General features: G+C 45.9%; 1 protein-coding gene across 1 annotated transcript in view; it reads right to left on the reverse strand.

Moving 5' to 3' along the window:
- Positions 1-8,515: 8,515 nt before the first annotated feature.
- LOC124037489 (DNA-binding protein RFX7-like) overlaps positions 8,516-25,793 on the reverse strand; it is a 28,139-nt gene continuing 10,861 nt past the window's right edge. Inside the window, 6 exon segments of the mRNA XM_046352238.1 lie at positions 8,516-11,252; positions 12,766-12,899; positions 12,902-14,292; positions 15,122-15,303; positions 17,019-17,326; positions 25,159-25,369. Of these exon segments, the coding sequence (XP_046208194.1) occupies positions 8,868-11,252; positions 12,766-12,899; positions 12,902-14,292; positions 15,122-15,303; positions 17,019-17,326; positions 25,159-25,369 (4,611 nt within the window). The 3' untranslated portion in view covers positions 8,516-8,867.

Genomic DNA, 25,793 nt, shown 5'->3' on the forward strand with positions numbered 1-25,793 from the left:
GATTTATTTATTTTCTTTCTGTTACCATACATTAGCAAGAAACTATATCACTTGCCTAGTTAAATAAAGGTAAACAATTACAATATTAATAATATCCAATGACACAGTTATTTAAAATGTTGACCAATGATAACTTTTTTTGTTAATTTTGGGTGTTTGAGACAGTGAGCAGTGTAAATGTCAGGAAACTACACATATAAATATAATTTATATAACCTTAGCATTAAATGCAACGTTAAATATATATTGATTAGCGAGCTGACCATTGATTCATTTATCATTCCTGCCCCACTCCAGTCAAGATGTTCAGGATATAACGCTGTCCTATTCGTTCATTTACAAATCCTCTGTGTCATTAAGTGTCTAGTAACTAGCAACTAGAATCAGATACAGGCCATCTGTTAAAGTTTAAATCGGCTCCTCAACCCAATACACATCTACCCACCACTCGATGTATTAATGCTGTGTATAAATAGATAAACGGCTATTTTACTGGTAAAACGCATTTGTTCATTTATTCAAAATAGTGAATTCTCCACTATCCTGTCCTAACAGGTGGCACTCTGTGGAACTCAAAAAACAGCACTGTTTTTAAAACGACCTTTCTCTTATCATAATTCTGATACAGTGCCTGCCACCATACAGTCCAAAAGACACTCTTGTAGAACTCACACAGTGGTGTACGTTCTTCATTTCTTCACGCCGTTGTCGTTGATTAGAACACATACAGCCCGAACAACACTCACTGTGTGGAGGAGGGTAGCACAGCACAAGCCGGGCTCCTCACCCTCACGGCCAGGGTCAAGAGAAAGAGGTCAGGGTTCAGGCTGGGAGAGGTCATGACCAATAGAAGTAAAGGTCATTAACATGTTATTGAATATGTTCGAGGGCCTGGAAACGGAGAGACGTGACCAAACAGACTTCGTTCTGATTGGTCAAGAGGCAGTGTGGGTGGAGTAGGGGAGGCCCCCTCTCCTCCAGTGACTCCAGGAGTCATTCGATGGGTTGAGGTGACCTCTAACCTTTTTGGGGTTGGGGGCTTGAGGTTGACCCCCCAGCTCTGCCATATTGTCAATGAAAATGAACAAATCGGATAAAAGATCTATACATTAGGAGGGAGAAATGTTCAAAGCTTTGTCGCTCTGCCAGTTTCTGGTCATCATCAAAGGGGACATAGAGGACATGCTCAGTATGCTATCATCAAATAGTGTTGTCTCCGTAGGACAGTCTTTCAATCAGTATTATATGTATGTGTTTGAAATAGAATACTGTGGATCTGTGTACGTCAACTTTACCATTTCAAAAAGGAAGCAAACATGATAAAGATCAAGATTCTTTAAAAAAAAAAGTTTATTGGCTTTTAAAATCACTTTAAAAATCTCACCAGTGAGTACTTTCCATTGAAAAAAAAGAAACATGAATGTTTTGTTTTGCCATATTAACAAGCTACTGTACATATGACACATTACACCAGACAACAACAGAGGGAGGGAGCTTCTTCTACTGGTAGGAATGAACAGGATAGTCAAACTGAGTTGGTACTGGCTCAGGGTCAGTCAGAACTCACAACGTACAGAGTAGAGTCACTGCTTGATGGAACCATAGAATCATTAGAACTCATTCTAATTCTATAGTTGGAACTTGTGTACATCTAAAGATGGAGGTGCATTTTCCTTCATTCAAAGATTTAATTCAAATATCAGTGCCTTATAGTAGTAATGCCAAAAATCTTGATTTTTTCTTTTTAAACAACATATTTCTTTACAAATGCTACATTTAAAAAAGTATGTAAAAATAAAAACATAAATCCATCATTAACGAAACAGCTCCATACACACAGAACAATATTAACTTATATTAAGTAAACAGCCCACAATGTAAAATAATGTCATTTACTGTAATTAAGTTAACTACAGTAACACTGCCAGTCAGGTATTACAGTAACACTGCCAGTCAGGTACTACAGTAACACTGCCAGTCAGGTACTACAGTAAGACTGCCAGTCAGGTATTACAGTAAGACTGCCAGTCAGGTACTACAGTAACACTGCCAGTCAGGAACTACAGTAAGACTGCCAGTCAGGTACTACAGTAACAATACCAGTCAGGTTCTACAGTAAGACTGCCAGTCAGGTACTACAGTAACACTGCCAGTCAGGTACTACAGTAACACTGCCAGTCAGGTACTACAGTAACACTGCCAGTCAGGTACTACAGTAACACTGCCAGTCAGGTACTACAGTAACACTGCCAGTCAGGTACTACAGTAACACTACCAGTCAGGTACTACAGTAACACTACCAGTCAGGTACACAGAGCCAGCCCTTACCACAGCAGACAGTGGTTACCTTAATAAGTGTGCGTTCGAAAAGGCACCCTATTCCCTATATAGTGCACTACTACAGTTCTGACCAGGTAAAAAAGTAGTGTACTAATATAGGGAATAGGGTGTCATTTTGGAGGCACCTAACAATGCAAAGTAGTAGGATAGAAATCATGAACACATGCACGCCTACGTACTACTGTCATTTTTTTTAACACAATGAAACATGTAGGTTTTTAAACGTTTAAAAAAAGAATCATTTTAAACAATTTAATTTTTCCTTAACGCTTAGATTATATTCTCGTGGATGAGAATGAGTAAATCTCACTGAGATCATTATTAATGCACTTTTCTTTCCTTTTTTTTTGTTGCTACATGACAATTACAGTAGTCATTTTCTACATGACAATTCTTTCTTAGATCATAAAAAATATTTTTTTTGTTGTTGTTGTTGTTGTTGTTGCGGGCCTTCATTTCGTCATTCCCTCGTGACATTTGTCCGTTATAAGGTTTGTGACAAAGCCATGTTTCATATCATAGAAATTTAGTGCAATAAAAAGTGAACCTACAAAGTTTTGTTTGTTGAAAACATGAACACAATGTCTATAGAATCGATGATGTTGCAGAAATGTATGCAACCAGCTAATATATATATATATCATATATATCATATAACTCTTGATTTTTTTTTCTTCTTATCAATAAACCATGCTATTGTTCTCGCTCAGAGCACACATCAGAGACCTATTATTATCATTATTATTATAATAATTACCTTTGAAAGGAAAGTCAAAACACATCAGCAAACCAGAGACCAAACAGACAGCATTACTTTTACAAATACATCGAGGAGCCAGAAATGCAACACACAACACACAGTCTCTATTATCTTGACTAATATACATTTAGCTTTTTTTTTCTCTTCTCCTTTAATGGCACATAGACTTACTTAGCTAGAATGATGGCCATAATATAGTTGTCTTTTTTTCTCTTCTTGATACATTACATTTCTATGTATCTACCCTATTTACAAATTAATGGAACTTTAATTTTGACTATGACTTTTACCACAATAACAATAGCCAAAATTCAAGCAAATCATCCTATTATAATCACATAGCTGGCTGGCTAGCAGTGATGGTTTCAACAACATGCTGTCTGGCCCAGTGTTTCCTTAGCAACAACAAGGACCTCTGCCATTTCATATACGTTGACATGCTGTCTGGCCCAGTGTTTCCTTAGCAACAACAAGGACCTCCGCCATTTCATATACGTTTACATGCTGTCTGGCCCAGTGTTTCCTTAGCAACAACAAGGACCTCCGCCATTTCATATACGTTGACATGCTGTCTGGCCCAGTGTTTCCTTAGCAACAACAAGGACCTCCGCTATTTCATATACGTTTACATGCTGTCTGGCCCAGTGTTTCCTTAGCAACAACAAGGACCTCTGCCATTTCATATACGTTGACATGCTGTCTGGCCCAGTGTTTCCTTAGCAACAACAAGGACCTCTGCCATTTCATATACGTTGACATGCTGTCTGGCCCAGTGTTTCCTTAGCAACAACAAGGACCTCTGCCATTTCATATACGTTTACATGCTGTCTGGCCCAGTGTTTCCTTAGCAACATGCTGTACATGGATTTTTCAAAGCTTCTCCTCTTTTCTTTTCTCCCCCCCAAAATGAAACAAAACTTATACCGTGTGTTCCAAATGGCACCCTAAAATGGCACCCTATTCTCTAAATAGTGCACTACTTTAGACCAAGGTCCTATGTGTCCTGGTCAAAATCAAGTGCACTATATAGAGTACCATTGAGGACGTACACCAAGTTATATCTGTTTCTTTTCACTGATAACATAAGTCTCTAGGAGTGCATGGATGATTACAAATCCCATGTATAACAACCTCCTACGATATTACAACTTCTAACGTAAAATTCGGTTATTTTTAAACAACTGCTTTTCTTTGGTGTGGAAATAAGGCTGGATCTCCGGGAAAGACAATCACGATTCGTTTTGTATCTAGATCTTAAAGTTGACATCATCAAACTCCAGAAACCAAATCTATGCAACTATCTTCTTCGCAGCCTCTGTTGCCTTCAATGACATATTTAGCCATCGCCATACCATTTATATAACCAGGCGTCCCAAATGGCACCCTATTCCCTATGTAGTGCACTACTTTAGACCAGAGCCCTATGGCAGCCTATTCCCTATATAGTGCACTACTTTAGACCATGACCCATAGCCAAATGGCACCCTATTCCCTATGTAGTGCACTACTTTAGACCATGGCCCATAGCTAAATGGCACCCTATTCCCTATGTAGTGCACTACTTTTGGACCAGGGCCCTGATCAAAAGTAGTGCACTATAAAGGGAATAAGGTGATATTTGGGACGTGGCCAATATTTTTTTTCAAGCCTGTGAGAAACACACCATGGCCACTAAAACGTGTGTCTGCCTGTTCCGACACTACTGTCCATCTACAACTGATACTAAGTAAGGGCACACTCAGTGTGGGTTGTTTTATACAGTATGGATGCATTAAGTGACCCTGCAAATAAACAAAGGAACCATAAGAAATTGTATTGAAAACATGATCAGAGTTTAAACAGCTGCCTTGATATGAACAGTGAAGCTCTGGTTCTAGATCCAGAATCTGTTTGGTTCTAGAATCGCTTCTAGAATGTGCAGATTCTATGTACTACTATACTATTATATACAGTCTGTCTGTAAATATGGTGTAAGGCCTTGGACTTATCAATAAGAAATAAGGCAGTCAAGTTTGTTGTTGCTTCCCTTCCTAGGAGTGACATATTGTTTCTTCCCCAGATAGACTACCAGCACTCGCAAATCATCTAATCTTCCTCCCATTTCCACATATGGAACGGTACAAGTAGCATAGGCTTTGAGAATTAAGATTTCACTGTGGGATAACACTGTTCAGATATGAACCAGTACAATTGATTTGGTATAATGATAATGTATGATGAAGATAATGTCTTAAATTCAGCACCTGGTAGCTCCCGGATGGTTACTACCCATTGAGTGTGTGGATATGGCAAGGCCATGTAATGCGCATGTCATTAAGTTTACATTTACATTTAAGTCATTTAGCAGACGCTCTTAGTTGCCTAATAAGTCCAATATTGTATTTTTTCGGGGTTTGGATTCACTTTTGAAACACACTCTTCTAAAACAGGATACAACATCTCACAGAAAACATATTTTTGGTGAAGTTCGTTTTTGATTGTGTGATTGTGTGTGATTGTGTGTGATTGTGTGTGATTGTGTGTGTCAGAGTGCATTAAGTATTTAAGTATGTATTAGGTGATTTCAGAACATATTGCATTGTTGAATGAGTAGACAATTAAAATGTAAGATAAGGTTTAACTTTGTGGTATTCATCAAACCTTGAGAAATCTTATCCCTTTCAACAAGTCTGCCACTGAAATGCCTACGCGGGCCCTGGCCAAAAGGCGGGCCCTGGCCAAAAGGCGGGCCCTGGCCAAAAGGCGGGCCCTGGAACAAAAGCAGTGTACTATGTAGGCAATAAGCATCCATTCATTTTCAGATGCAGCCCATTGTCTCACGGGAATGCTTTAAAATACCATCTAATACTTGAAATGCACTCATTTGTGATCTCATTGGAACGTGAAATTAAGTGGTACTGTGAATCCGATAACAACAAAAAACAGAGGGAGGGAGAGGGTTAGGCTAACAGTGCTATAAAGCAGCATGTCAGTAGGAGAGGGTTAGGCTAACAGTGCTATAAAGCAGCATGTCAGTAGGAGAGGGTTAGGCTAACAGTGCTATAAAGCAGTGTGTCAGTAGGAGAGGGTTAGGCTAACAGTGCTATAAAGCAGCATGTCAGTAGGAGAGGGTTAGGCTAACAGTGCTATAAAGCAGCATGTCAGTAGGAGAGGGTTAGGCTAACAGTGCTATAAAGCAGCATGTCAGTAGGAGAGGGTTAGGCTAACAGTGCTATAAAGCAGTGTGTCAGTAGGAGAGGGTTAGGCTAACAGTGCTATAAAGCAGCATGTCAGTAGGAGAGGGTTAGGCTAACAGTGCTATAAAGCAGCATGTCAGTAGGAGAGGGTTAGGCTAACAGTGCTATAAAGCAGCATGTCAGTAGGAGAGGGTTAGGCTAACAGTGCTATAAAGCAGCATGTCAGTAGGAGAGGGTTAGGCTAACAGTGCTATAAAGCAGCATGCAGCATGTCAGTAGGAGAGGGTTAGGCTAACAGTGCTATAAAGCAGCATGTCAGTAGGAGAGGGTTAGGCTAACAGTGCTATAAAGCAGCATGTCAGTAGGAGAGGGTTAGGCTAACAGTGCTATAAAGCAGCATGTCAGTAGGAGAGGGTTAGGCTAACAGTGCTATAAAGCAGCATGTCAGTAGGAGAGGGTTGGGCTAACAGTGCTATAAAGCAGCATGTCAGTAGGAGAGGGTTAGGCTAACAGTGCTATAAAGCAGTGTGTCAGTAGGAGAGGGTTAGGCTAACAGTGCTATAAAGCAGCATGTCAGTAGGAGAGGGTTAGGCTAACAGTGCTATAAAGCAGCATGTCAGTAGGAGAGGGTTAGGCTAACAGTGCTATAAAGCAGCATGTCAGTAGGAGAGGGTTAGGCTAACAGTGCTATAAAGCAGCATGTCAGTAGGAGAGGGTTAGGCTAACAGTGCTATAAAGCAGCATGTCAGTAGGAGAGGGTTAGGCTAACAGTGCTATAAAGCAGCATGTCAGTAGGAGAGGGTTAGGCTAACAGTGCTATAAAGCAGCATGTCAGTAGGAGAGGGTTAGGCTGGCACTTTTCATTGGACAAATGGCCAAGAGTCCAGAAGTTTTTTCCCCAAAAAACAGTAATAAATAAACAGATATACAGAGCATTCGGAAAGTATTCAGACCCCTTGACCTTTTCCACATTACATTACAGCCTTATTCTAAAATTGATTAAATAAAAAAATGTTCTCATCAATCTACACACAATACCTCATAATGACAAAGCGGAAACAGGTTTTGTTTTGTGCAAATTTATAAAATAACAAACTGAAAAAAAAAAAAAAACTGAAATACATTATTTACATAAGTATTAAGACCCTTTGCTATGAGACTCGGAATTGAGCTCAGGTGCATCCTGTTTCCATTGATCATCCTTGAGATGTTTCTACAACTTGATTTGAGTCCACCTGTGGTAAATTCAATTGATTGGACATGTTTTGGAAAGGCACACACCTCTCTATATAAGGTGCCACAGTTCAAAGTGCGAGTCAGAGCAAAAACCAAGCCACAGGATTGTGTCGAGGCACAGGATTTGGGGAAGCATACCAAACAATGTCTGCGCATCCAAGATCCCCAAGAACACAGTGGCCTCCCATCATTCTTAAATGGAAGAAGTTTGGAACCACCAAGACTCTTCCTAGAGCTGGCCACCCGGCCAAACGGAGAAATCAGGGGAGAAGGGCCTTGGTCAGGGAGGTGACCAAGAACCCGATGGTCGCTCCGACAGAGCTCCAGAGTTTCTCTGTGGAGATGGGAGAACCTTCCAGAAGGACAACTTTCTCTGCAGCACTCCACCAATCAGGCCTTTATGGTAGAATGGCCAGACAGAAGCCACTCCACAGTAAAAGGCACATAACAGCCCGCTTGGAGTTTGCCAAAAGGCACCTAAAGGACGCAGACCATGAAAAATAAGATTCTATGGTCTGATGAAACCAAGATTGAACTCTTTGGCCTGAATGCCAAGCGTCACGTTTGGAGGAAACCTCCACCATCTCTACGGTGAAGCATGGTGGTGGCAGCATCATGCTGTTGGTCGTTTTTCAGAGGCAGCGACTGGGAGACTAGTCAGGATCGAGGGAAAGATGAACAGAGCAAAGTACAGAGATCCTTGATGAAAACCTGCTCCAGAGCGATCAGGACCTCAGTCTGGGGTGAAGTTTCACCTTCCAATGGGACAATGACCCTAAGCACAGAGCTTAGACAACGCAGGAGTGGCTTAGGGGACAAGTCTGTGAATGTCCTTGAGTGGCCCAGCCAGAGCTTGGACTTAAACCCGAGAGAACACCAAAGGTGCTTCAACAAAGTACTGAGTAAAGGTTCTGAATACTTATGTAAATGTAATATTTTGGTATTTGTCATTATGGGGTATTGTGATGTCATTACGGGGTATTGTGATGTCATTATGGGGTATTGTGATGTCATTATGGGTTATTGTGTGTAAATTGATGGGGGGAAAAAAACAATTGAGTCCATTTTAGAAAAATAATGTTAACGTAACAAAATGTGTAAAAAGTGAAGGGGTCTGAATATTTTCCCAAATGTACTGTATACAAATTACTCACAGTTCAAAACAAAAGACAACAAAACGAAAACCATAAATACTTATTTAAAAATAATGGTTTGCATTTGAAATGGCATCCTATTCCCTATATTTAGTGCACTTCGTTTGACCAGGCCTTATGGGTCGACCCTATGGACCCTGATGGAAAGTAGTGCACTATGTAGGGAATGAGCATCCATTTGGGATGCGTCCAATAACAACATTAGCCCAACATCTCTACGGTAGTAGGCTGGTCTTTGCTCTCTAGCCAGTCGAACGAGGAGTTCACAGTATCACTACATATCTGCTGAAACAGAGGATCGTTCTTCAGCTCTTCCAGTGTGGCGTCTTCGTACTGTTCTTGCTGCTGATTGGACGGATTGAACAGGAGGTTGGCGTCCAGTGTGTTCAGGTCAGTGATGCTGTTGGAAAGGTCGGAGGTCAACCTGATGTCATTGGTGAAGTCGGACACCACGGCGGCATTAAGCTCTGACGCCACCTGACCGACCAGTTGAGAGCTGGGGTTGAGGCCTTCAGCGTCAACGTTGAGGCCGTCATCACCTAACAGGTCTTTAACAGTGTTGTTGAAGTCTAGCTGTTGCTGGGCGTCATCCTCCTGTTGCTGCTGCGTGGGGGTGGGCTGGAGGAGTACCTGGGACTGGGTCTGGAGAAGCTGGAGCTGGGGATGGGGACTCTGGAGCAGTCTAGCCTGGGATTGGAGCTGGGTCTGGGTCTGGAGAACCTGGAGCCCACCCTGGAGCTGGGGACTCTGGAGCAGTCTAGCCTGGGATTGGAGCTGGGTCTGGGTCTGGAGCTCTTGGAGGCCCTGGATCTGCTGGAGCTCCAGGTCCACATTCTCACCAGGACCTGATTGTGCTTGGTTGTCTCCAGAGGAGAAGCTCACACCCCCCCCGCCTCCTCCAGCGCTGGTGAGGTAGCCCCCATGCTGCTGGAGGTCGAAGGAGGCAGGGCTGGAGCTGACGGTCTGCAGCTGAAGGTGGGATTGGTGGGTGTTACCTCCTCCCCTTCCGGTTGTGAAGCTCCCATTGGTGGCCTGGCTCTGAGACTGGGTCTCCAGCATCTGGGTGAGGTTCATGCGGGCAGTGTAGTTGGAGGGGAAGTTGTTGATGCCCAGGCCCCTGACTGTGTCGTCCACGCCAGAGTCCATCTTACTCAAGAGGACGTTGGTGATCTTATTGGCGTTACTCTGGTTCTGTCCCTGGATGGCCTGCATCTCTACAGGAAGCAGCTCCATCTCCACAACGCTCTGCATCATGATGTTTAAGGGCACCGATTGGCTGCGCTGGGCCATGCTGTGGAGGTTACTGCCCACCGATTGGCTATTGGACAGGAAGCTGAGTATCTCGGAGGAGGTCATGGGGGAGCTGAAAGGGGAGACGACCAATTGAGTGGTTGTGCTAGTGCTGGGTGTTGTGCCGGTGCCGCTGAAGGTCCTCTGGCGGACGGCGGGGCTGACGCTACGGCAACGGAACGTCCCGCCCCCCGACGATGAGGCTCCGCCCTTGTTGTCTAAAGGAGCGGGCACAGCAAATCTCTCATCCTGTTTGGTTGGAGTGTTGGTGGGCGTGGTCGACACGCTGGTCATCTGCTGTTGCACCGGGGAGATGGGAGAGAAGTGTTCGCCATCCTGCAGTCTGGACTGAGACTGGAAAGACTGGCCACTGTGGCCCGGAACAGCGAAGGCGTGCGGCTTACGGAAATGGTCATCCACTAGATCCTGGTAACTAGGCAGGAGTCCACCAAGGCTGTGGTTAGAGATGGATAACCCGGAACCTGGCCCTGCTCCGACTCCTCCAGTAGCTTCAGTACTACTACTGTTGTAGCGGTTGTTGATCCACTCCAGTTTAGCCTTATCTGGGTGAGTGGCCATGGGTCTCTGCATGGGCTTGATGGGACTGGAGGAGACAGACACCACGGAGGCATCGTGGTAACCCCCTGCCATGCTGGAGTTGATAGGGGTGAAGGCAAACGGGTTCCTGCACTCCACCGGGCTGGGAGGGATGCCGCTAGAACAGTTAGACAGAGCGCTTATAGGGGTGTGTCGGCCTCCTAGAGGCCCCTCCACGGGCGTGATAGGGGCCATGCTGTGATGGCAACAGGGGCTCTCTCTGGTCAGCCCGTGCCCACCGAGAGTCATCTCGGTGGGGGTCGGGGTTGGAGTAGGGGTGGGAGTTGGGGTGGGAGTCTGGATGGGGGTTGTGCTGCTATGGGCAGACTGGTAGAAAGAGGAACTATCCCCCTGGTGGTGAGTGTTGAGGATGGACCCCTGGGGGCCCCCAGGCTGGCCCTGGAGAGAGATATTATCCACACAGCTACTGAACAACGGCTGGAGGCCCTTCAGCTTCATCTGTTCCTCCATCTGAACCAGTTCCTCCACTATGCTGTCCTGGGTCATATCGTCATCGTTAAAGGAGAAATAGTCCATGGTGGAGCCGTGCTGGGAGGCTGAGGAGGCAAAGTCCACCATCTCCTGGTGAAGGCCAGATAACTGATCAGAGGAGTCTGAGGTCTGGGACATGATGTTTGGGAGTTGGTGTTGGTTCATGGTGGAGCCCAGGGCCTGCTGCTTGGTGTGGTCTGCTGGTATCTAGAATTGAAACAAATCAGAATAGAACTTTATTGACCATCAGAGGAGGGACAATGTTTCATTGACATTACCCTACAAGGAATTTTTGTTTATTTCACCTTTATTTAACCAGGTAAGCCAGTTGAGAACAAGTTCTCATTTACAACTGTGACCATGGCCAGGATAAAGCAAAGCAGTGCGACACAAAACAACAACACAAGAGTTACACATGGAGTAAACAAAACATACAGGCAATAACGCAATAGGAAAAAAAAGTATATATACAAGTGTGTGTTCAAATGAGGTAGGCAAGAGGATGATTAAAAATGGTGCGTTACATTTGAATCGGTGTCCGGTGTTAAAATATTGTGGAATGACATAACTTTTCTAAACTCTTATCTATTTAAAAACAATTAGCACTATACATAGACATAGAGGGGCCACACATATAAACTGTGTTGAAATACTCAGACTAACTGCACTAACCTAACTACTATTTGTGACATACATTGGGTATGTAATATGCGTATTGGTCAAAGAGTGGATATAGTTAGTATGCCAAAAGTTCCCGGATGTCATATACTACATTCACCAAAATACGAAGTATACAAGCAGTGGACACTATTTCTGTGCTTTTAAGGGCCCATAATGCAATTCTTCATAAAAATGGGCGTGGCTTCACAATGTTTTCAGATTTGAAGAAAATGGTGGAAAATATGCAGACTGACGACGAGAACGGATACAAATTCAATTGCTTTAAATACGTTTTCAAATAAGTTACCTTACACATTATGTGTAAGCTATGCTAGCCTTACGAAACGCATAGCATATCATTACAGTAGTATGTGCCTTAGTAAAATCAGAGCATTGTCAGATTGTCCGTTTGTAAATTCAAAGCGGTTTGCTCTCGGAGTGCACGCCGGACGCTCTGGCCCGAAGAGTATGGTTGATCCGAGTTTTCTGACCTCACAACAGACAGTCAAGCACCCAAGCTAACTTTATAACATTGGCTAGCATGCTAGCTTCTTCCAGACACAAATGAGAGAACACCTCTCTCTGACCATTTAACCCACCCTAGCAGAGCTGGTTAGGCTGTTTTCATGTTATCCAGAGCGTTGGTGACTGTAACTGTGCTGCTGGAAACAATTTAATTGCGCTTTTCTGCAAACGTTTACTGACACCAGCCATATTCAACGGGTGTTGAGTGTTTGTAAATTTGCCAGTTATTCTACACTTTTGGCACACTCAGACGAGAGTGCTCTGAAATCGGAGTAGTGGTGTAGTCATTTATGCGTTCTTAATAGACATCTTTAATGAAGTCGTAAAATGTCTAGCTTGTCATTTGTTATGCTAACAAGCTAGCAGTAAGTTGCATAGCAACAGCATTAACTTCCGGTAGACGGGCGAACCGCTAGTAAGCTCAACTGAAAGGATACAGTTTGTTTACAGTATACTAATAGTATATAATATGTAGTATATACGCATTAAGTACGTAGTACACAGTATGGGTATTCGAACACAGCTATAGACTCACATTCTGACTGAAGGTCTGTTTCTGCAGCTCTTCCGGGTGCCCCGCAACTGACTCCTCCCACATTGTGCTCTTTATATCCCCCATCACAGAAACAGAGGCCTCAGATTGATGCTGTGCTCCAACCGCCATCGCAGAACAGAGGCCTCAGATTGTTGCTGTGCTCCAACCGCCATCACAGAAACAGAGGCCTCAGATTGTTGCTGTGCTATTACCGCCATCACAGAAACAGAGGCCTCAGATTGATGCTGTGCTCCAACCGCCATCGCAGAGACAGAGGCCTCAGATTGTTGCTGTGCTCCAACCGCCATCACAGAAACAGAGGCCTCAGATTGATGCTGCTGCTCAGACACTGCGGTGGTGGTGCTATCAGGGGCTGCAGTGCTGCTGGTGTGACTGCTGACAGTGCTTAGTGTTAGTCCTCGAGAGGACGGGTCTTCACGTTTCACTACCAGCAACGAGGAGACCTGTGGCTTCACACTGACGACAGCCTGCGAGGAAGAGAGGGAGGAGATGTCTGCGTTCGTGACAGGCGAGTCGGACAGCGCCAAGATCTTCGTGGGCACTAGGTGTTGTTTCACAGTCACTCGACAGGGGGCACTCTCAGGTCTGGCCGGAGTGCCAGGTCTAGCTGGAACCCATGGTTTGGGGTCAAAGGTCACACTCAAAGGCTGCTGGGAGATGAAGACGCGCTTCACAGGGATGACATGGGAGGAATCCAGCCCGGGGCCGGCCCGCTTCCTGGGGCTCTTGACCCCGAACGAGGAGTCTTTAGGGGACAATAAGGTAACAGCCGACGAGCCATTGGACGAGGAGGACATTCCGCTGACGTTAGGAGTATTTTGATTGGCCGAGGGAGCAACTGTCAGATACAAAGGACTTTCTTGATGACAGGTGGTGGCGATGATGCTCTTATTGCTGTCCTGCTGAGGCCCCACCCACTTGATCGCTGCATTGGTGGCAGCAGCTGGAGGAGAGGTGGAGGAGAATGAGACGCTTTTGGTCCTAGCGGTCACTCTGTCAGGTCCTGGTGAGCATTTCACCATAAGCGAGGGTTCGCTGGCCGCCCGGTACTTGGTGGCTCTCTCTGGACCTTTGGCCCCACAGGGGGACTGCTTTATGGTGCTCCGTTTATCAGAGTTACAGCCCGGGTTATTATCAGTGATGATGGCCTCAGGGACCACTGTGGGAATAGGGGTGGAGGGTGGGGCGCCAGGCCATGCTGCAGGGGACTGGGGGGTGGCTGGGGCTGGGGGGCCTCCCTGGCTCTGTCCCTGTTGCTGGACCTCCTCTAGGGCAGCGATGGTGGTAAAGGTGGTGGTGGTGGTGGTGGTTCCCACCCCGGCCGAGGCTGGCCTGAGGACCATACTGTTACTGCTGGTACTGAGAGTGTTGCTAGGGGCCAGGGAGATGGCGGTCATCTTGACAACGTGGTGGGTCTTCATGGGGCTGTTTGTGATGAGCAGGGTGGGGGGCGAACGCAGGGTGATGGCCCCTGTGGCTGAGGGCTTGGGGAGGATCTGGGGGTACCTGTGGTTCCAGGAGATGGAAATAGATTAACACAAACTACAGATTTCGTGTTAATTAATGTCTATTAGACAGTGTCAATTTAACCAGCAGAACAATAATGCATTACCCTGAACTTTAACCCCGCTGAAACTATACCCAACTTAACCCTTGTTCCTGAACCTTACCTTAACCCTGCTGAAACTATATCCAACTTAACCCTTGTTCCTGAACCTTACCTTAACCCCGCTGAAACTATACCCAACTTAACCCTTGTTCCTGAACTTTAACCCCGCTGAAACTATACCCAACTTAACCCTTGTTCCTGAACCTTACCTTAACCCCGCTGAAACTATATCCAACTTAACCCTTGTTCCTGAACCTTACCTTAACCCCGCTGAAACTATACCCAACTTAACCCTTGTTCCTGAACCTTACCTTAACCCTGCTGAAACTATATCCAACTTAACCCTTGTTCCTGAACCTTACCTTAACCCCGCTGAAACTATACCCAACTTAACCCTTGTTCCTGAACTTTAACCCCGCTGAAACTATACCCAACTTAACCCTTGTTCCTGAACCTTACCTTAACCCCGCTGAAACTATACCCAACTTAACCCTTGTTCCTGAACCTTAACCCCGCTGAAACTATACCCAACTTAACCCTTGTTCCTGAACTTTAACCCCGCTGAAACTATACCCAACTTAACCCTTGTTCCTGAACCTTACCTTAACCCCGCTGAAACTATATCCAACTTAACCCTTGTTCCTGAACCTTAACCTTACTTAATTTGAACTCTATGCCTAACCTTAGGTTTTGGTTCTGACGGTATAGTTTATACTTCCTTAGTACCTGTGCCTGGCCAGGCGGTCGCCCACGGGGCTGGCTGAGATGTTTTGGGGAGTCTTCGGGGACTGCCTGTGGGTCAGAGACTGGGTGTGGGTGACCACCTGGAAGTTGACCGTTGGCAAGACCTTCCCCTCGGCGGATCCCACTGGGCTAGGGGAAGTCATCAGCTGTCTGCTCCTCTGGACCTGCAGGGGAGGGGGGACGGACACGGTGGAACATGTTCGATTAGGGAATTATGACTATTAAACATTAAACCCTGAAAAATACTTCTAGGAAAAACACTTATCTGGTTTATTTCTGTGTCATTTTTTTTGACTACGTAGTGTTTTTAACCTTTATTTAACGAGGCAAGTCGGTTAAAAACAAATTATTATTTACAATGACGACCTACACTGACCAAACCTGGACTAACCATTATCAATCTTGTCTGATCTGTGTGCGTACAGTTGAAGTCGGAAGTTTACATACACTTAGGTTGTTGTCATTAAAATTCATTTTTCAACCACACCACAAATTTCTTGTTGACAAACTTTAGTTTTGGCAAGTCGGTTAGGACATCTACTTTGTGCATGACACAAGTCATTTTTCCAACAATTGTTTACAGACAGATGATTTCACTTATAATTCACTGTATCACAATTCCAGTGGGTCAGAAGTTTACATACACTAAGTGGACTGTGCCTTTAAACAGCTTGGAAATTTCCAGAAAATTATGTCATGGCTTTAGAATCTTCTGATAGGCTAATTGACATCATTTGAGTCAATTGGAGGTGTGCCTGTGGATGTATTTCAAGGACTACCTTCAAACTCAGTGACTATTTGCTTGACATCATGGGAAAATATAAAGAAATCAGCAAAGACCTCAGAAAAAAAGTGTAGACCTCCACAAGTCTGTTTCATCCTTGGGAGCAATTTCCAAACGCCTGAAGGTATCACGTTGATCTGTACAAACAATAGTACGCAAGTATTAACACCATGGGACCACGCAGCCGTCATACCGCTCAGGAAGGAGACGCGTTCTGTCTCCTAGAGTTGAATGTACTTTGGTGCGAAAAGTGAAAATCAATCCTAGAACAACAGCAAAGGACCTTGTGAAGATGTTGGAGGAAACAGGTACAAAAGTATCTATATCCACAGTAAAACGAGTCTTATATCGACATAACCTGAAAGGCCGCTCAGCAAGGAAGAAGCCACTGCTCCAAAACCACCATATAAAAGCCAGACTACGGTTTGCAACTGCACATGGGGACAAAGATCATACTTTTTTGGAGAAATGACAATGACCCCAAGCATACATCCAAAGTTGTGGCAAAATGGCTTAAGGGCAATAAAGTCAAGGTATTGGAGTGGCCATTACAAAGCCCTGACCTCAATCCTATAGAAAATGTGTGGGCAGAACTGAAAAAGCACGTGCGAGCATAGAGGCCTACAAACCTGACTCAGTACACCAGGTCTGTCAGGAGGAATGGGACAAAATTCACCCAACTTATTGTGGGAAGCTTGTGGAAGGCAACTCGAAACATTTGTCCCAAGTTAAACAATTTATAGGCAACTGACCTAAGACAGGGAATTTTTACTAGGATTAAATGTCAGGAATTGTGAAAAACTGAGTTTAAATGTATTTGGCTAAGGTGTATGTAAACTTCCAACTTCAACTGTGTGTGTGTGTGTGTGTGTGTGTGTGTGTGTGTGTGTGTGTGTGTGTGTGTGTGTGTGTGTGTGTGTGTGTGTGTGTGTGTGTGTGTGTGTGTGTGTGTGTGTGTGTGTGTGTGTGTGTGTTCAAATCAAATTTATTTATTTATATATAGCCCTTCGTACATCAGCTGATATCTCAAAGTGCTGTACAGAAACCCAGCCTAAAATAACCAGCCTATTAACTGTGTTAATAACCCCTTCTTACCGTGATGGGACTGGAGACGGCTGCCACCACTATACCAATGGTAGGTTGTGGTGAGAGCAGAGCAGGACTTCCACAGGGGATAGCTGGCCCTGGGGTGCTGGCCTCGGTCCTCCTGGCCTGGTTCTGTCCCTGGGCCTCTCCAGGCAGGGGGGACTGGAGCTTCTGCTCCTGCTGTTTCTTCTGGATCTTCCTCTGGAGCTGCTGCTTGGCGTCTACCGAGGGAGAGGCCAGCGTCTTCACCTGCGGCTGGAAGGACGAGGCCTCGGACGTGGGCACGAACGCAGAGGTTGGCGTGGGCGTCTTTAGACCTGGTGAGACATACAGATGAGAAGTAACCAATACTTTTCAGAGTCAACACACCTGAGAGTTTAAAACGGTTTTTGAATCTTCAGAACTAACGTTAGACTCCGTCACCCAAAACATTACATGTTCAACTGGAGCCTGATACATGAGCAAGACAGCTGAGCCCCCTGTAGACAGCTGAGCCCCCTGTTGACAGCTGAGCCCCCTGTTGACAGCTGAGCCCCCTGTTGACAGCTGAGCCCCCTGTTGACAGCTGAGCCCCCTGTTGACAGCTGAGCCCCCTGTTGACAGCTGAGCCCCCTGTTGACAGCTGAGCCCCCTGTTAACAGCTCAGCCCCCTGTAGACAGCTGAGCCCCCTGTTGACAGCTGAGCCCCCTGTTGACAGCTGAGCCCCCTGTTAACAGCTGAGCCCCCTGTTGACAGCTCAGCCGCCTGTTGACAGCTGAGTCGCCTGTTGACAGCTGAGTCGCCTGTTGACAGCTGAGTCGCCTGTTGACAGCTGAGTCGCCTGTTGACAGCTGAGCCCCCCGTTGACAGGTGAGCCACCTGTTGACAGGTGACAACCCTGTTGACAGGTGAGCCCCCTGTTGACAGTTGAGCCACATTGACTGCGGTCATCCTTGCCACCATCCCCATTAGCCATGCCTACCTGTACCTTCCAACCCACCATCCCCATTAGCCATGCCTACCTCCCATACCACCATCCCCATTAGCCATGCCTACCTGTACCTTCCACACCATCCCCATTAGCCATGCCTACCTGTACCTTCCACACCATCCCCATTAGCCATGCCTACCTACCATACCACCATCCCCATTAGCCATGCCTACCTCCCATACCACCATCTTCATTAGCCATGCCTACCTGTACCTTCCATACCATCCCCATTAGCCATGCCTACCTGTACCTTCCATACCACCCCATTAGCCATGCCTACCTGTACCTTCCACACCATCCCCATTAGCCATGCCTACCTCCCATACCACCATCCCCATTAGCCATGCCTACCTCCCATACCATCATCCCCATTAGCCATGCCTACCTCCCATACCACCATCCCCATTAGCCATGCCTACCTCCCATACCACCATCCCCATTAGCCATGCCTACCTGTACCTTCCATACCATCCCCATTAGCCATGCCTATCTCCCATACCATCATCCCCATTAGCCATGCCTACCTCCCATACCACCATCCCCATTAGCCATGCCTACCTCCCATACCATCATCCCCATTAGCCATGCCTACCTGTACCTTCCACACCATCCCCATTAGCCATGCCTACCTCCCATACCACCATCCCCATTAGCCATGCCTACCTCCCATACCATCATCCCCATTAGCCATGCCTACTGTCACGAACCGGCTCAAAGCCCGTAACAAAGGGAGGCAACGTGGAGATAAGGAGTAGCAAAATATATATTTATTAACTAAAGCAACTAAGGAAAATATCCAATGGTGTGTGTAATCAGTAATCAGTAGTGTAAGTGAGTGTTATGCATGCATGAATGTGATAATGCAGGGTTTTGAAAGGTGCCAAAGCAAACAAACAAAAGGCCACCAAGAACCACAACACAATCTACAACAGGTGTCTGCATGGAGAGAGTCTCCTCCATGAATGTGGAAGAGGTCTATTTATCCTGGGAGACACCTGGCCCAGGTGTTTCCCATGTAGCTGACGACCCTCTCAACTCCGCCCACCGGCATCCTAATAAGGAAACAAGAACAAAGACAGAATACGGCAGACAGAGTGGGAGGGTCGTCACATTCCCCCCCATAAAACCGGGGACCAACAAGGACCCCCCGGAATAACATACCAGCCTCCCGCGTCCCAAATTGACACAGGCCACTGCGTCCCAAATTGACACAGGCCTCTGCGTCCCAAATTGACACAGGCCTCTGCGTCCCAAATTGACACAGGCCTCTGCGTCCCAAATTGACACAGGCCTCTGCGTCCCAAATTGACACAGGCCTCTGCGTCCCAAATTGACACAGGCCTCTGCGTCCCAAATTGACACAGGCCTCTGCGTCCCAAATTGACACAGGCCTCTGCGTCCCAAATTGACACAGGCCTCTGCGTCCCAAATTGACACAGGCCTCTGCGTCCCAAATTGACACAGGCCTCTGCGTCCCAAATTGACACAGGCCTCTGCGTCCCAAATTGACACAGGCCTCTGCGTCCCAAATTGACACAGGCCTCTGCGTCCCAAATTGACACAGGCCTCTGCGTCCCAAATTGACACAGGCCTCTGCGTCCCAAATTGACACAGCCTCTGTGCCCCAAATTGATGAGGGTTTACGTGTTCACACTTACAATTTGCCCCAGCCAACCTCCTCCCCAGACCTCAGCAACCTTCGCACAGGAAGCAACATTTAAGAGGAAAGAAAACAAGACCAGGAGGGAGCAGACAGGACAGAGAGAACATGACAATGCGAAACAATGGTCAGTCACGTAAACATTAGGAACAGGGCGCACGAGAGAGCGCATCAGCAATCACGTTTTCAGTCCCCCGGATGTGCCTCACATCGAGATGGAATGATTGTAAAAATAAACACCATCGCATTATCCTTTTTAGTAGTTGGTGGTGGAAAAGCATCAATAGCCACCACTTTAGCCCGAACAGGACGCACTTCACCCTGCCCAACCACTTTTCCAAGGTATGTAACGGTCGCCTGAGCAAACTCACATTTTGCCAGATTGATTGTGAGGCGACCCGCAGCCAGACGTTCGAACAAGGCTTGAATACGGGACAGATGTTCTTCCCAAGTATCTGCATAGATCACTACATCGTCCAAATAAACAGCGCACCCGGTCAGACCGGCGACAACCCTGTTCATAAGTCGCTGAAAAGTGGCAGGTGCATTGCGCAGACCGAAACTCATAACTGAATACGAGTACAGACCAAAGGGTGTAATAAAGGCAGAGATTTCACGTGCCCTACTCGTCAGTGGCACCTGCCAATAGCCTTTTAACAGGTCAAATTTGCTCACAAACTTAGCTGCACCGACTTGATCAACACAGTCCTCCATCTGAGGAAGAGGAAATGAATCTGGCTTTGTGACACTGTTTACCTTACGGTAGTCCGTACAAAAACGGTTTGTTCCATCCGGTTTACTGACCAAGATACAGGGAGAAGCCCAACTGGAGAAAGAAGGCTCTGCTATCTTACTCTCCAGCATGTACTTGACCTCAGCATCCAGACAACTTAGTTTCTCTGAAGAAACTCTATAGAACCGCTGACAAATGGGGTCAGCACCTCCAATGTCAATATCATGTTCTATTAAGTTTGTACGTGTAGGTGTATCAGAAAATAAACCTGGAAATCTCTGCATCAGACCAACCATCTCTTTCCGCTCATCAACAGGTAGGTGAGTGCGAAGACTGTCTAAAATATCCAGTGTTTCTGAATTTTTCAATCTACCCTGCAATATACAATCGTCAGGACCAGGAACATCTTCCTCCTCATGCACAGGTCTAGCACGACAAGAACCCAAGGAAACAACGGTATCAGCCAAAAGAACAGGTTTACCGTCCTCTGTAGAATCCCACTGTTCAGTCGCAGAGGAACGTGCATAATAGGGTTTTAACAGATTTACATGGCACAGCTGGTGTGCTTTCCTCCGTTCTGGAGTGGCAACTAGATAATTTTGCTCAGTGTACTGGCGCACCACTGTATATGGACCTTGAAATTTGGCTTGAAAAGGAGAACCAACAATTGGCAGCAGAGCAAGAACCTGGTCACCTGGACTAAAGTGACGAGGCTCAGTTCGGCGATCAAATATGCCCTTCATCCTCTCCTGTGAAGATGATAACTTCTCTTTAGCCATTTCACCAGCGGCATACAGCCGTCGCCGGAAATCACACACATACGAACACAGGGACTGAGGAGGCTCGGGAGACTTCCAGTCATCCTGGAGAACAGATAAAAGTCCACGCACCCTATGTCCAAACACAAGGTCATTTGGACTGAAACCTGTGCTCTCCTGTGAAACTTCCCTAGCGGCTAACAGTAACCAAGGCAACCCCTCCTCCCAATCCTTATCCATCTCAGTACAATAAGCTCTCAACAAAGACTTAAGTGTTTGATGGAAACGTTCCAGTGCTCCTTGACTTTGCGCGTGATAGGCGCTAGACACATTGTGTTTAATATGGAGCTGTTGAAGAACCTGACCAAACAGATTAGAGGTAAAATTAGATCCTTGATCACTCTGAATGACCTTAGGGATTCCAAACAATGAGAGAAACTGAGTCAAAGCTTTTAACACCGATTTAGTCGTGATAGATCGGAGAGGATAGGCAGCAGGAAACCTAGTGGTCTGACACATCACAGTGAACAGGTAACTGCTACCCTTTTAGAACGAGGCAGAGGACCCACACAGTCAATAATCAGATACTCAAAAGGTTGGCTGAGTACAGGAATAGGAAACAATGGTACTGGTTTAATAACTTGATTAGGCTTACCAGTTAATTGACAGGTGTGACAAGTTTTGATAAAATCAGAAACATCCCTCTTTAATCTAGGCCAAAAGAAATGTCTTAATATGCGATTGTAGGTTTTCCTCACCCCCATATGTCCAGCAACGTCGCTGTGAGAAGTTTCCAACACCAACTCACGAAGCTTAACTGGTACAACAACTTGACTAATTGCCTCCCCCAGAAAAACACTATCATGAGACACCCACTTTCTCATCAGGACATCCTCTTGGAGAAAATAGCCATGGGCGACATCTCCCAACTGTTCTATAGGCACAATTTGATCACGCAACTCTTCCAACGTGGGGTCATCCCATTGAGCATTGATTAGATCTGAGCGGGTTACAGATAACGGGATAACAGGGAAGACACTGACATACTTTGTATTATTATCATTAGTCGGCGCAGTGACTAGTTCACCACGGCTCATAGAACGTGTCACTGCACACGCAGAGAACACCTCTGGGAAACTCTGTACACTCTCATCAGGAATCCCAACAAATGACGGCTTAGTGGAAACCACTAGAGATGGAAACACGACTGGCCATACACGCTCACCTGCCAAGTTATTCCCAAGGATAACGTCGATACCCTCAATAGGCAACGAAGGACGCACCCCCACAACAACTTCACCCTTCACCAGCCCACAATCCAACATCAGTTTATGCAATGGAACTGACAGAGTGTTCAAACCTATTCCCCTAATTAGAACACTATTCCCCGAATCAGTCTCAGCAGAAAAGGGTAACACAGACTCCAACACAAATGATTCAGAGGCACCTGTGTCTCTCAGGATCTTCACTGGCACTAGGTCTTTACTTCCTAACATAGACACAAAACCTTCTGTAATGAAAGGTAAATAGTCTGGATCAATATGGACTTTCACATTCTCCTGGGCCTGAGGAAATGAGTCAAGAATGAACTGATGTGGAACAGGTGCAGCTAACGCAGCAGGCTTAGATTTAGCGTAAGCACCCTTTGATCTGAGAAGTGGACATTCGTTTTCCAATGACCTGAACCTTGACAGTAGTGACACTCCTGCCCAAAGTCAGCCTTACCATGGGAGTCAGGTTCAACCCTAGTTGAATAGAACTCTGCCCGAGAACCAAAGTATCTCGGTGAGCGAAGCCCAAATCTATCCGAATGCCCCCACTCTTTCCGAATACGGGGTTTTGCAAAGACACTTTTGTGAGTCAACACATACTCGTCCGCCAAAACCGCAGCTTCAGCAACATTCTTTACTTTCTGTTCATTAATATAAGTGGCAATACGATCAGGAATTGTGTCCTTAAATTGCTCTAACATAATCAGATCACACAGCCCTTGGAAAGTCACAACTGCAGAGGCGGAACACCAGCGATTAAACTGTAAAGATAACTGTCGCGCAAACTCAACATGAGTCTGGTTATCGTCCCTTTTAAAGTTCTAAATCGTTGGCGGTAAGCCTCAGGGACCAATTCATAAATCTGTAACACAGCTGTTTTAACTTTATCATAACTGGCACTGTCGTGTACACTAAGAGCTGAATATGCTTCCTGCGCTTTACCAGTCAGCACACACTGCAACATTAAAGTGCGGTCAGAATCAGGCCAACTCCTAGCGTCAGCAACCCGCTCAAACAACGAAAAGAATGTCTCGGGGTCCCTTTCATTAAACCGAGGCAATAACCGCAAGTTCCCAACAATATCAAATGTCTCTGGGGCATGACCAAAAGCGGAACTACCCCTAGGTAAATCTGGGTCACCTTCCCAAAACAAACTCTCCCCTGAGATCTTTCCTTCCCTAACCAACTCTATACGTTCTTGTTGCAACTTGATTTTAGCACGCTCCATATCTTGTTTAAATGCCAATTCCTTTTCATATTTCACACGATCATGCTCTAGCTTCTCACGATCATGCTCTAGCTTCTCACGATCATGCTCTAGCTGTAACAAAAGCAGTTCTTTCTGCTGTTCAAAAAGAAGGCTACTTGGACTAACCGATGGAATGGCCATTGTAACGTTATGGGGAGACAACAAATCCTCAGCAGAGGCTGGCCCGGTGGTAACTTCAAGAATACCACTCTCCATCAGATTGGCTTTCAATATCAACCTAATAGAATTCTTTAGACGTTTATCACTAATCTCAACCTTGTAGTGTTCCGCGACCTTCAACAGCTGTTCTTTAGTACCTAAATCTAACAATTCCTCTGATGGAGAGCGAATAAACTTATCTACATAAGACGCCATAATCACACAAAAAAAATGTATCGCTTTTCCCTTCTGCTGAGCACACCAGAACACAACCCGAGAATTGACAATCACCCTGAGCACCACAGAAGAGAGACGAGATATGGAGCTTCCCCAAAACCTACAATAACTCAACCCTAGTCTTCGTGCAGATTTGCGGTGGGAATTTACGCACTGTAGCCCGCTGGCAAGGAAATAGAACTCCCCAGCATGCTGGCAAATTCCACCAAGCCACGGATGTGCCCCCGAGACAACTGCTCAGTCCACAGACACCACACAAAAATAACAAACATTAACCATGCCCAACATATTCCAAAAAATGAAACACGTCGCTAAACCTATCAGGGGAAAAAGGCTATAGCTCCGGGTAGCAAGTTCCACTACCCTACCCAAATCTCCCACCGAGGTACACAGCAGATTACTCACTTCAGACTGACGTCCCAACAGAAAGTAGAACAAGAGTTCAGGCTAGGCAGGGCCTGGAAACTAACCATTATACTCTCTCCAACATAGCACACAAACCAAACAACAAAGGCAACCAATACTGGGCCGATCACACTCAAACACCATATTCAAACCAAACACGTACCTCCACGGTCTCCCAAACCAATAGTTCAAAGATCCCGGGCGAGCCCCCACTTGTCACGAACCGGCTCAAAGCCCGTAACAAAGGGAGGCAACGTGGAGATAAGGAGTAGCAAAATATATATTTATTAACTAAAGCAACTAAGGAAAATATCCAATGGTGTGTGTAATCAGTAATCAGTAGTGTAAGTGAGTGTTATGCATGCATGAATGTGATAATGCAGGGTTTTGAAAGGTGCCAAAGCAAACAAACAAAAGGCCACCAAGAACCACAACACAATCTACAACAGGTGTCTGCATGGAGAGAGTCTCCTCCATGAATGTGGAAGAGGTCTATTTATCCTGGGAGACACCTGGCCCAGGTGTTTCCCATGTAGCTGACGACCCTCTCAACTCCGCCCACCGGCATCCTAATAAGGAAACAAGAACAAAGACAGAATACGGCAGACAGAGTGGGAGGGTCGTCACACTACCTGTACCTTCCATACCATCCCCATTAGCCATGCCTACCTGTACCTTCCATACCATCCCCATTAGCCATGCCTACCTGTGGGAGCCCCAGTCATGACGGTGAGGGCAGCCATGGACTTGGTTCCTATGTAGTGACTGTTGAGCAGGAAGCGAGCCAGGTCCTCCACGGCATCAAACTGTCTGCTGAGGACCTTCTGAGCCCACTCACACACCAAGCCACAGGCCGCTGAGCGCATCTCATCCTCCGCACTGGGAGACTGGCCCGACGACGGCTCCATTAACTCACACTGGGGGGGAGATGAGGGAAGAGGGTTAGTACGGAAGAGGTCCTTCAGATCTGATATCCTGTCTGGAGTTAGGGTGGATCTACTTGGGTCAATTCCATTTCAATTCAGATCTAAACTGAAATTCCAATTTTCCTAAACTTGCTTTTCAATGAGATTTGGAATTAGAATTTCAGTTTACTTCCTGAATTGACTGGATTGAAATGGAACTGACCCCAACCCTGATGAAATGGAACTGACCCCAACCCTGATGAAATGGAACTGACCCCAACCCTGATGAAATGGAACTGACCCCAACCCTGATGAAATGGAACTGACCCCAACCCTGATGAAATGGAACTGACCCCAACTCTGATGAAATGGAACTGACCCCAACCCTGATGAAATGGAACTGACCCCAACCCTGATGAAATGGAACTGACCCCAA

The sequence above is a fragment of the Oncorhynchus gorbuscha genome, linkage group LG06, assembly GCF_021184085.1.
Source record: "Oncorhynchus gorbuscha isolate QuinsamMale2020 ecotype Even-year linkage group LG06, OgorEven_v1.0, whole genome shotgun sequence".
NCBI lineage: Eukaryota > Metazoa > Chordata > Actinopteri > Salmoniformes > Salmonidae > Oncorhynchus > Oncorhynchus gorbuscha.